The sequence below is a fragment of the Columba livia genome, chromosome 16 (genome assembly GCF_036013475.1).
Source record: "Columba livia isolate bColLiv1 breed racing homer chromosome 16, bColLiv1.pat.W.v2, whole genome shotgun sequence".
NCBI lineage: Eukaryota > Metazoa > Chordata > Aves > Columbiformes > Columbidae > Columba > Columba livia.
In genome coordinates, this window is record NC_088617.1 from 6,241,916 (window position 1) to 6,253,581 (window position 11,666).

At 62.8% G+C, this 11,666-nt stretch overlaps 1 protein-coding gene across 2 annotated transcripts; it reads right to left on the bottom strand.

Annotated features, from left to right (window-relative positions):
- Window positions 1-1,468: 1,468 nt before the first annotated feature.
- ANGPT4 (angiopoietin 4) lies at window positions 1,469-10,985 on the bottom strand. Of its 2 annotated transcripts, none has more exons than XM_005499545.3 (9): window positions 10,215-10,985; window positions 6,531-6,686; window positions 6,182-6,303; window positions 5,630-5,862; window positions 5,106-5,212; window positions 4,539-4,640; window positions 4,293-4,459; window positions 3,605-3,735; window positions 1,469-3,521 (listed from the first exon to the last, which is right to left on the bottom strand). In XM_005499545.3, exons 1-9 carry the CDS (start codon window positions 10,524-10,526, stop codon window positions 3,361-3,363), a joined length of 1,491 nt encoding a protein of 496 aa, XP_005499602.2. In that variant the 5' UTR covers window positions 10,527-10,985; the 3' UTR covers window positions 1,469-3,360. The 2 variants fall into 2 exon arrangements, with proteins under 2 accessions (XP_005499602.2, XP_005499601.2); XM_005499544.3 differs by having other exon boundaries at window positions 5,106-5,215.
- Window positions 10,986-11,666: the final 681 nt, after the last annotated feature.

Below are 11,666 nucleotides of genomic sequence, written 5' to 3' on the forward strand. Positions count from 1 at the left end.
CAGCCACCTGCCCCAAGGCTGCGGGTTCCATTATTGAAAGGAGCAGAGCTGCTGCCGCCTCATCCCGCTCCAGCCAGAGCTTCCCCCGCTCAGAAGGTGCTGGGGAGGGCAGCACTGGGGCTCCCCTGACTGGGGGTCCCATCCAGCACTTGAGCTCCCCAAAAAAGCCTTCATGGGGATGAAGGATTTCCCACCCCAGCCTGGCTCCTGCAGCATGCACATCCACTGCCCAGGCTGCAGGATCCATGCGACTCTTACAGGGGTACAGGCAGGTCCGGCTGTGCAGGATGCAGCAGGCAGGACAGGGTGGGCAGGACACGGGGACATATCTAGCCCACAAGTCAGGCTGACAGAGCGGGCTGGGGAGGAGGCACATACCCACGGAACCCTTAATGACAGCACATGAGGCACCGAGTGCCTCCCCAGGGAGCTGGAAACCAGGGACATGGACACTCAGGGACAGGCTTTGCCCTGGGGGAAGCTCTGCAGGAACCAGATCCCCACTGGTGCTGCGACTGGCTGCGCTGCTGGATTCCTCAGCCCGGTGTGGCCAGGGCTTGGTCTCAATTTGCTGCTATTGCCAAGGGTGGGGGCCCCCCCCCAGACCCCTGCCGAGCACAGGGCTGGGCAGCCAGCGTGCACTTGATCCTGACATCCCTCGAACTGCATGGGCGCCCAAAGCCCTGTGTGTTCATGTGGGTGTGTGTGATCATGTGCATGTGTGTCCTATTGTGCACACGTATTTGTGTGCATGTATGTACAAGCGTACATGCATGTTTGTGTGCATGCATGTCCATGTGCATGCAAGTTTATGTGTGCACGTATGTCTCTGTGTGCATGCGTGTTCATGTGTGTGCATGCTTGTGTGTCCATGTGTCAATGCGCACACGTTTGTATGCACGTGTGTCCATGTGCGCGTGCACGGAGCTGCAGGGACAAGAGGAGCCGTGTTCCAGGAGCAGGAGCCTTCAGCTGACCCTGCACCCCGGCCCTGCCTGCACGTACCCCCGGCACAGCCGCAGGGACGTGACACTGTCCGCCGAGAGTGCACCCGCTCTGCGTGTTCCTGTCGCTGTCCCTAGCAGCTGCCTCTCGGCGGCTCCGGTTTCGGTGAGAGCCGCAGCTGAGCCCGCCTGTTATTTCCAGAGAGGAGGGACAGCTGGGGGTGTCCCTCGCTCTCACTCCTCCGTGCCGGGGTGCCCCGTGGGCGCCCCGTGTGCAGGCAGGAGCTGCAGGCAGCGGGCAGAGGAACCAGCAGCGCCCAGGGGAGCCCGGCCCAGCCCCGGGTGGGGCCGAACCCCCTGGCACGGAGCCCCCGGCCCAGGTGCAGCCGCCGGGGGGCCGGGGCTGTTGCTGCCTGCAGTGCTGCTCGCTGGGGGCGGGGCGAGGTTCCCGGGCAGCCCCCCCGCCTCTATTTTCCATTTTTTAATTATTCCGCACAGCCCCATTGATGAGCAGCTTCCGGAGGTGCCAGCAGCATCACGTGCTTTAATCACTGTTAATTAGCGAACGCCTCGGCACCGAGGTGAGGAGGGGGCATTGGGAGCTTCGTTGTTGCCGTGGGCACAGCTGGTGCCACCACCTGCTGTCCCGATGCGGGGGCAGCCCGTTCCTCTGTCCCTTGTCCCACCCCGGGGCACTGGCCCTGTCCCCGGGAGCGGCGGGGGGAACTGAGTTGGGTGGCAGTGGAGGATCCCTGAACCCCTCTGCTCCTCGGCTCTGCAGGTTCTCTGCCGTCACCCACCCAGCAAATGCCTGCTTGGGGCAAGAGGGACCCGTTTTTGGGAGGGGGACACTGTGGTACCTGGGTGTCCCAGAGGCTGCCACCACTGTCACCAGTCCCCAGGGCTTCCTGGCACCCAGTGGAATAGGTGACCTGGGGACCCAGTGGGGTACCCCTGTCCCTCAGGGGTGAAGGTGCTGCAGGGAGCTGTCACCTGGCTGCAAGTGAACTCTAATGACAACGGGCCCCAGAGGGAGGGGGGACAGGGATTGCAGATGAACAGAAGGGTGACAGGACAGGCTGTGACTGGGTGTCACCAAGCCCTGCCCTCCTGTGGGCTCACCCATGCACTGAGCTGCGCGGGGCTCAGGGGTCCCCCAGGGATGCCCAAGGTCTGTTTGTCCTGCCCTGTCCTGCGGTCCCTCTGCCTGCCAAACACCAGCTTCTGCTTTTGTCTGTGTTGCTGAAGCCGGGGGACAGGTCCCTGCTCGGGGGCAGTGGGGCGCAGGGATGCCCCTGCCTGCTCCCGCCTCGCTGATGCTTAGAAAATAAATATCTCTTAGTACAAAAATAAAAGTGCCTCCAGCCCAAGCTGCAGCAGCTGGGGGGGGAAGCGGTGAGATCCATCTGCTCTGTGCCCCACTCTGCCCAGGCGGCTTCCAAAAGTACCACCAGAGGGGTTTGACATGTCAATACAACCCTGGACGGGGGGTCTTGACCCCGAACCCCACTTTCCCCGCCTGCACCCCTGCCTCCTCCCTCCCCCAGCCCAGCTCAGATCCCTGCCCCCCCAGCGCCCTGAACCTTTCCCACCATCTCCCACCCCCCCAGCCCCATCTCAAATGACAGCCCCCTCCCCAGCTGTGACCCCCAGCCCCATCCTGCCCGTCCCTGTGCCCACACCACCTTCCAGCACGGGGCCACCAGCCATCCCAGCTTGGAACTGGTTCCCCCAGGGTACCCAAAGACATCCCCTGCTCCTCCCGTCCACCTCAGGGGCTGGAGACACCTGGCTCCATCCCATGAGGAGCAGTGTCTGCGCATGGGGACAGTGGCTTGGGACATGCATGTGGGAGGGGGCAGCCTGTGTCCTCCTCGCATTCCTGGGGATCCCCATTCTTCCCTCAGCCCCACAGTCCTGCAGGGAAAGTGAGACGGTGGGGGCTTTGCAAATCAAAAAACATATGGAAAAGGCCAAGCACCCACTGCGTCTTGGAGCCCAGCTGAGTGTGCAGTGGGTTCCAGGGAGTCTCAGACCCCCATCCCTGGGGCAAAACCCAGTGGCACCCGCAGAAGGATGGGGAGAGAAGCTGGGGACAGATTGGGTGTTTTCCGTGTGCCGAAGCCCATTGTGGCGGGGCTGGCTCAGGTTCGAAGCAGAGCCCTCCCGCCAGCTCCTACAGAGCCCCTTGTCACCACCTGTGGGTCCCTCCGGCACGGCTGTAGTGCCATGGTCCCTCTCTGCAGTGCACGGGTTCCCGGAATGCAGGATAAACAAGAGTGAAAAATATAACTGGGGGAAAAGCTTCCCTGCAGTGGCCAGGAGGGTTCAGTGTCGCCCAACTGTCCCCTCTCCCAGAGCCCTCCCTCTGTGCCAGGCTGGCACGAGTGGCAGTGCTGCCCTGAGCACTGGCATGCTAGAAGCTGGCAGGTCGTATCATCATGCGAGTGCCTTTCAGGGAGTAGCTGGGCCCCTGGAAGTGGTGCCAGCGGATGCCGTTGAGCTTGCGGATGTTGTGCCGTGCTGGGTAGTAGATGCCGTTCAGGTTGGAGAGACCACAGGCGTCGAACCACCAGCCTGCCAGGAGGGAGCAGAGGGGCAGGGTGGCATCCCAGGTTGGCACCCATGGGTGCTATGTGGGTGTCCCACCCTCTGCTCACCTCCCGACAGCATCTGGGCACACTTGCAGAGGCAGTTGTCGTTGTCAGCGTCACGGGTGCTGAAGCGGGTGCCCTGCGGTGCCATCCCGCTCTGCTGCCCGGCCGTCCCACTGTAGTCCTGCAGTGACAGCCTGCCCCCCAGCGTGGCCACTGTCAGTGCCTGGGGGGTCACACAGCTCCTCAGCCCTGCTTGGGGGGGGTCGAAGGCCATGGGATGCCACGAGCTGAGCGAGGGCCAGCAGGGAGGGATGCAGGGATGCAGAGACCCTGCAGCTCCAGCATGGCTGAGGGCTGCCTGTCCTAGGGGTCCCCAGGGGTGGGGGTCATGCTGTGCTGTGTCAGAGGGAACCCCTGAGGCTCCTCTGGTGCTCTTTGCTGGGGCTCGGTGCACACACAGTGCAGGGGATCTCAGGATCTCCCCCCATCTCCAGCCCATCACCAAACCACCCAGCTGCCTCCCACCCCTCCTGGACACGCCGTCCTCGCCAGCCCAGTGGCAGGAGCTCAGTGTCCCTCCCCGGTCATGAGTGCAATATCCTGGGGATGCCTGGCACCCCCGGGAGTGCCCAGTGGCTACAGCTGTATCAGCCCCACCTGCCCCAGCAGTGAGCTGCACCGTGCCAGGCTGGCTGGATGGGAAATCCCGCTGAGTTGATGTGATTTCATGCTGCCACGGTGCCTCTCCTACCTGTAACGCTGCCGCTCACTCCCCAGCTGGAATTTCCCATAGTGGGCATAGACCTGGCTGCCTTCCCAGTCCTGCAGCTCGATGCGCAGGGTATAGGGCGCTTGGCTTGTCAGGAGGTGCACGGCCTCATTACCCAGCCAGTACTCGCCTGCTGCATCCCCAAAGCCCTGGGGGAGCAGTGGGGTGGGTGAGTGTGGGGTGCCAGGGGTGCCCCTAGGGCTCCCCCCTCCTCAGGTGGATGCAGACCTGCTTATACTCCCTCCAGCCCCTCTGGAAGCTGAGGCTGCCGTTGGCACGAAGCTGGATGACCGTCCATCCCCCTCGGTCCGTCTCCATGTCGCAGTACGCCTGCAGCAGGGAGAGAAGGGACGGGCTGGGGGAGCGGCTGGGGGCATCCCCGCCGGGCTGGGCAGCTCAGCTGCATGGGTGCTGCATGGGTGTTAGAGCTTGCTAATCATGTGCCGAGCCCAGCGCCTGGCTGGGGGGTGTCTCTCCTCCCCCTGTGGCTGAGGGCAGGGGCTGGTGCACACGGCTGTGGGTACGTTTAAAATCAGTTTTATCCCCCCTGTCTGAAAGCCTGTGCAAGCCCTGCCCTCACCCAGCAGCTGCTGCCCTCATCCCTCTGCACTCCCAGGACAACCCAGCCCCACGGTCAGATGGGGTGTGGAGCACTGTCCCCGGCCAGAGGGTATGGGATGTGCTATGAGACAGGGATACCCGCGCTGGTCTGGGTCACTGGGTGGCACTGGGTGGCACAGGGGTCAGCAGCAGCCTGGGGTGCTGCACTGGGAGCCCTCTCTGGTCTGTGCTCACCTTTTTGGGCTCGCTGAGGTTGGTGATGTGCAGGGTGTAGACGCCGCTGGCGTGGGTGCCTGCCCGGCGCAGCTCAGCACAGTCCTGGAACAGCTGCTCCTGCCCTGCTGCTGCGACGGACAGGACGGTGAGATGGCAGAAATCCCCCAGACCCCCAGCCCTGCATGGCTTTGCTGTTCTTCTCCTCTCCCTTTGGATGCTTTGGTGCCCAGGGATTATTTTGATTCTTTTTCTTCCTTCTGCACCATCTCCAGGGCTGGGGGTGGCAGCCAGGCTGCACTGGGGCTGCGCCAGCCTGAGCTGGGGGATTTGCCAGGCTTGGGATGGTGTTGGGCCAGGGACCCTCCCCTGTGGGCTCGGAGGTGCTTCATGGATGTGATACAGGGTTCATTTTTGGGGTGAATTCACCTACGCCTGAGCCGAGCATAGGGGCTGGCACAATGCCCCAGCACCCTCTCGGGAGGGTGAGGAGCAATATCGCTGCCTGCACCCTGCCGGCACCCTGCCTGCACGCCCCAGCTCACCTCTGCCCTGGGTGACGAGGCGCACCAGGCTCTGCACTGCCTCGAGCAGCTGGAGCTGCTGGCGCTGAAGCAGGCTGGCGTTGGTGCTGGTGGCCGCCAGTGACTTCTCCAGCTCGGCGATGGCCCCGCTCTGCCAGCTCAGCACCCGCTGCAGCTGCTCCTTCTTCGAGCGAGCCCCTGCTAGCTCCGCCTGCTGCTGCGTCTCCATCGCCAGCACCCGCACCTCCAGGATGCTGGAATGGGGGGCAGCGGTGATGGGGGGGCTGTGCAGGGAGCAGGGTGGCAGAGAGGACCCAGCAGATCTGTGGGGACCCAGAGCTGTCCCTGTCCTCTCCCACACCCACCAAATTGCATCCCACCCAATGTGCTTAACCAAGGGAAAACAAAGCCCACAGGGCTGTGCTGGGGCTCTGCAACCCCCCAGGAACCCCAGCCAGCCCTGGGACGGGTTCAAGCGCCCCCAAATGCAGTTGTGCTCCTGGGGTGTGAGATACTAGCCTCCCCACTGGGATGTAGGGGCTGCGTGGGTCCCCGAGCTGCCCCAGGCCCTACTTGTTCCTGTTCTGCAGCTTGTGGATCTCGTTGGTCTGCAGCAGCAGCTGCTTCTCCAGCTGGGTGGTGGACAGGGAGTTCTCCTGCAGCTGCAGCTCGATGCGTGATGTCTGGTTCAGCACCTGCCCCGGGAGCGCAGGGGAGCGTTGGTGTGACCAGCCGGGGTCACACCATGTCCCCGGTTTCACTGGGCTTGCATCTCCCCGGCACACAACCCTGGTACCTCTGCACACTGGTGCATTAAACGGTGCACCCCTTTTAGCAGCAGAGAAACCATGCCACTCGCCGTGGTCCTGGGGGTGGTAAGGACGTGGGGACATATGTGCCACATGCCCTGGCCACCCCCTACCTGCGCCTCCACGTCAGTGAGCTTGCGGCTCTGCTGGGCGCTCTGGTTGAGGAGGGTGCTGCCCATCTCCAGCATGGCTGCGGTCTGGTTCTGCACCGCCGTCTGTCGCAGCTGTGCCAGCTCTGGCCGCATGCTCCTCTGGATGTAGCTCTCCAGCTGCAGAGGAGAGCAGGGGCATGGTGGGTCATTTGGGGACCTCACTGCGTCTTCCTTTGGCACCCAAACTGAGCTCAGCACAGCCCCCAGGCACACCCCTGTGGGGTTCAGCACGGCACAACCCATCTCAGGGCTGTATGAGGATCATTGGGAGGACAGAGCAAGTTGTCCATGGGCTGTGCTGCTGCCGGGGAGCCCCTCAGCACCAGCTGCCAAGATTCCTGCTCTTCGGTGCCAGCCGGTTGCCAGGACCTGGCATGGGTTTGCACGTGCCCAGCCAGGGTGGCCTTGTGCCGAGCAGCTGGGCAGGGGGTGGCCGGCGTCAGTATTGGCGTCGCCACCTACATCAGCATTGGCTCCGCTGCCAGCCCCAGCACTGGTTTCCCAGGACTGGGGGACATGGAGGGTGCGGGGCCACCATCAGCTGGGGAAGGTGAGTGGGCGTCCGGCCCCTGGTGCTGCCGGGGAAGCACTTGGAGCTGGGAAGAAGTGCTCGGGGCTGCAGACGCTGCAGAGATGTCGCTTCCGCTTTCCCAGCCCGTGGGGAGCTGCCTTTCCCAAAGGCTTTTCTATTTCTGGCAGCCACACCATGAGGTTCCCATTCGGCCCCTCCCCAGGGCGATGGCCTCGGCAGGGGCACGGTCTCTCAGTGGGGGCTGTGGGGAGCAGGAGGGGCCACACAGCCGCCCACTCTGGGAAGGCACCACGGGGCACCCCACAGATCCCACTGTCCCCAAACTGCTCTGATTCTGCTTCTGGCCTGACCCCCAGCCAGTGCCCACAGAGCCCCACGTCCCTGCGCATTTCTTGGGGTTGTGTCCCAGGTGGGTCCAGTCACGGTGGGATGATGCTCTTCTGGATGGCACAGCCAGCAGCCAAGGTGCTGAGATGCTCAGCACAGGATCGGTGCGGGATGCTCGACACAGACCGGTGCAGGATGCTCAGCACCAGATCGGTGCGGGATGCTCGGCACAGAGCGGTGCAGGATGCTCGGCACAGGAGCGGGTCTGGCAGTGGGCCAGGGCACAGGGCTCTGCTCTGCACTTGTTTGCACATAACGAAATCTCACTGGCTGCAGCAGGGCCCTGTTCCCCCCTCCCCAAACCTGGACAGCAATGAAACCATCACCCCACCACAAGCACCCATGAGAGACCAGCGTGTCCCTGGCCAGCGCGGCTGCACCCCAATTCACCAGGGATTTTCCCTTGCGGAACGTGCTAGCAGGGAGGAAGCAGGGAAAGGTTGGAGAGCCACGTCTGGAAAACATTTCCCCGAGCTGAGTGATTGCTGGAGAGTTTCCCTTTAACCACGTCGTTAATCTTGTTGCTTCACAGGGCTTGGGGAGGCCTTTTCTCCCCCTCAATCTTGCCTTCTTTTTTTTTTTTTTTTTTAAATAAACATATCTCGGAGCCCGAGGGCAGCACATACCCATGGAAAAGGTCAGGCTGGCATGGGGAGAGCTGAGTGCAGCCAGCGATGGAGCCTCAGCTCCTGTGAGCAGCTGCAGCTGGAGGGGGACACAGTGTCCCCAGCTATGGGTGGCACAGGGGACCCAAGTGGGACAGGCTCTGTGCAAAGGACTGGGAAACTGGGATCGCCCTCCCTTTGCCCCATGGATGACAAAGGGCACAGTGACTTGGGGGGGACAACCATGGTGATGTGGGTCACCCCAAAACACTGCCTGGGAGCAGGAAGGACCCTGGCCACCCGGCTGTCCCAGTGCCAGGGACCCATTGCCACATCTGGATGGTCCTGTGCCACCTTCTTGCAGTCACATCCCTCCCCTGTCCCTATCTCCATCCTGCCCCAGCATTTCTAAGCAACCTGAAAGCACCGGCCAGGGGAGCCACAGGGCCAGAGGTGGGGAAAGTCCCCCCACCTGCTGCCTGCACCTCTGCACCCACGCCGGGGTGAGCAGCACCAGCCCCTGTGCCACGGGCACCCCAGTACTGCCACTCTGCTACTGCCCCAAGCTCGCCCGAAGACCCAGCAGCACCATCAAATGTTTGTGTTTGAACTAAAATTAATTCTTCCTGAGGTGGGAACAGCCGATGGGATGGTAAGCAGAAGCCACGTGTCCTCATGCACTGGTTTCTCACTGTGTCCCTGCCCCTCCTGGCCATGCGGGTGCACATAGGAGATATGGACCTGCACCCCAGCACCTGGCAGGGCTCCTCAGGCCAGAACAGCACAGACAGGGATACGACGTTGTTTACAATCTGTCCCCGAATCTGATGCCTCCTTTGAGCCCAAGTTTGTTTGTTCAGGCCTGGAGTCCGACCAAAACAAGCCTCCCTGGGCAGCTCCGGTTAAATTAGGAAAGCCAAAGAACAGCAAAAAAAAATAGCTGCAAACTGCCTCTAAATGGAGAGGGAGATAGGATGGGATGGGGATCTGGTGGGATAGGATGGGTTGGGATGGATGGGATGGGATGAGGTGGGTGTGTTTGGCACTGTGGGGACTTGGCACACACCATGTCACAGCGCTGATGGCCCTGCTCAGTTGGTGACATCACCTGGGAAACTGGGGTGCAAAGACACGTGAGTCCTGGATGCGCCTGCAGCTGTGCTGGCGATGCCGCTCGGCTGGAGGCTCAGTGACAGCTGGGGACGAGCCACTCGCCCTCTTATCAGCACCAGGGGCTTGGTGCTGCTGCCTTGCCGGGCTGTGGGGTATACAGCCCCCTGGGGAGGTGTCCCCTGGGATGAGGCGTCCGGGAGCTATTCCTGGGTCTGACGCAGGCAGCCGCACTCAGCAGATGGAGGCTGCAGTGCGAGCCCTCGGGAAGGAAATGGTGCTTCCTGCCGTGGGCGGTGGGGATGGGGAGAGCTGGGGTGGGGGACAGCCCCCTGGGCACACAGCCCTTCTGCTGCGGCACCCACTGTCCCTATCCTGCACCCTACCACTCACCCATGTGCTGTGAGGCTGCCCGGGAGCCGCGGATCCCACTCAAAGTGCCTGGAGCTTTTGTAAAGCCCAGAAATGGGAAAACAATGAAGCTGGAGAGGTTTTGGTGGCCCCTTCCCTTAGGTCTCTCGCTCTGCCGCTTGCCAAAACCCTTCCCAGGAGCTTTCGAGCAAAACTGCATCCTGACCCAGAACGGGTGACTCTGAGCCCCAAGGTCTGCCTGGCACAGCCTCGCTGGGACTGGGAGGAGGAGCTGCAGTGGGACAGTCACAGCAGGGATGGCAGGGGACAGTCACAGTGGCGATGGCAGAGGACACAGCTGCAGCCACAAGCACCAGTGAGCTGCAGCACCTGCAGCACCCACAGCACCCACAGCACCCATCCCCTCTGCTGATACAGTGCCTGGTATAAACAGGGCAGGATCAGGCCTGGGGTGCAAACCTGCAGAGGAGATGCAGTCCGGCGGCAGTGCTGCTGCTTGGGGGGGTACAAGCCCCCCCAGCACTCGGCTCTGCCGCCAGCAGCTCAGAGCAGGCAGAGCTGAAGCAGGAACCTGGTACAGGGATGCTGCACACTTGGGTGCTGGGGACAACCCCCTGTCCCCCCCGCCTTGCACCCTACCTTCAGCAGCCACTGGGTGCTGTTCTCCAGGATCCTCTCCAGGTGCCGCAGGCGCTCGGTGGCCCCGTGGCTGGTGACCGCGGTGCTGGCCGGTGAGTCCCGCTGCAGCAGCACGTTGGCGGGGCCGGGGGAGCCCGGGCAGGGCAGGGGGTCGGCCTCAGGGAGCACAAAGGTGTAGCTGCAGTGCCCATGCTGCACCCGGTGGTACCGCCGGCGGCCGCTCCCCTCCAACGCCCGGCGCTGGGCTCCGGCTGCGCACAGAATCATCGTGGCCAAGGTCAAGGCCACAAGGCTGATGCTGAGCACCCGCATGGCGCAGGGGTCCCCGCAGTGCTGGGGGGGGTGACAGCCGGGTGCCGTGGCTGGGAATGCGCTGGCACCTCCCGGGTGGCCGCGATGCTGCTCTGTGCTGGGATGGGTCAGTGGGTTCTCGCCGCCAAGTCGAAATGCTGCGATTTCGGCATTTCCTCCCTCTGAGCCGGCTTTGGCCGCCCCGGCCTTTTATCGCCAGGCGGCCGCAGCCCTCGCAGGGGGAGAGGGGAAAGAAAAAAAAAAAGAAAAAGAAAAACAAAGGAAAAAAATCTTTAAAAACAATACTTCTATCTTTTTTCTCTCCTCCAGGCCCACTGCGGGGAGATCAAGTTTCACACGTGATCTATAAATTCTCGCACACACACACACGCAGCCCTTGTGCCCCCCTGGCTGAACCCCCCGACTGTTCTCTGCACAGCTCATTGCACCTCCCAGGGCAGTGGGGACGAGCTGCCCACACCAGCACTGAGCCCTCCCACCCCCCAGCCCCAGCACCCCCCAACAGGCACCCGCTGGGACACGCCGCCCCGGGACACCCCCCCCGGGCAGCAGAGCTCCCGCCCCACGTCCTGGCTATTTATAACACTAGCGGGAGCCAGGCCTGGGTTTGACTTCTCTGGCCACGGGACGAACCCGTGGGGACCGGGACAGGGGCTGCGTCCCAGCCAGACCCTGCGCAGGGCTCGGGGTGCCCAGTTCCTGGGCTTGGGGGCTGGTGGGGGTTAGGACGGCTGTGTGTCACCAGCCAAGGGTCACGGCGGCTGCCAGTGTGCTGGGGTAGATCCAGGTTGGGTCCCCAGGAGGGGACAACCATGGTGGGGGAGACAAGATGGTTTGGCAGAGCGGGGTTCCCTGGGCTTGAGGTGTGTGTGTCAGGAGAGGGTGGGGGGCACCTGTCCCTACATGGCTGTGCCTTCAATTACATGGCTGGGCCCAGCTGCTGCTGCCATCGTGGCCCAGTGATGCCCAGTGTTCTCACTCAATTAGCAACCGGCCAAACAAGCCTCTCGGTGCTTGCCGGTGGCAGAGCCCAGCCTGGGGTACTTGCAGCCCTGGTGACATGCTTGCTGCTCGCTCCAGCTGTTGGCTCAGCCACCAAAAAATGCTGGTGATGCTTTAAATAAAAACACTAAAACCTTT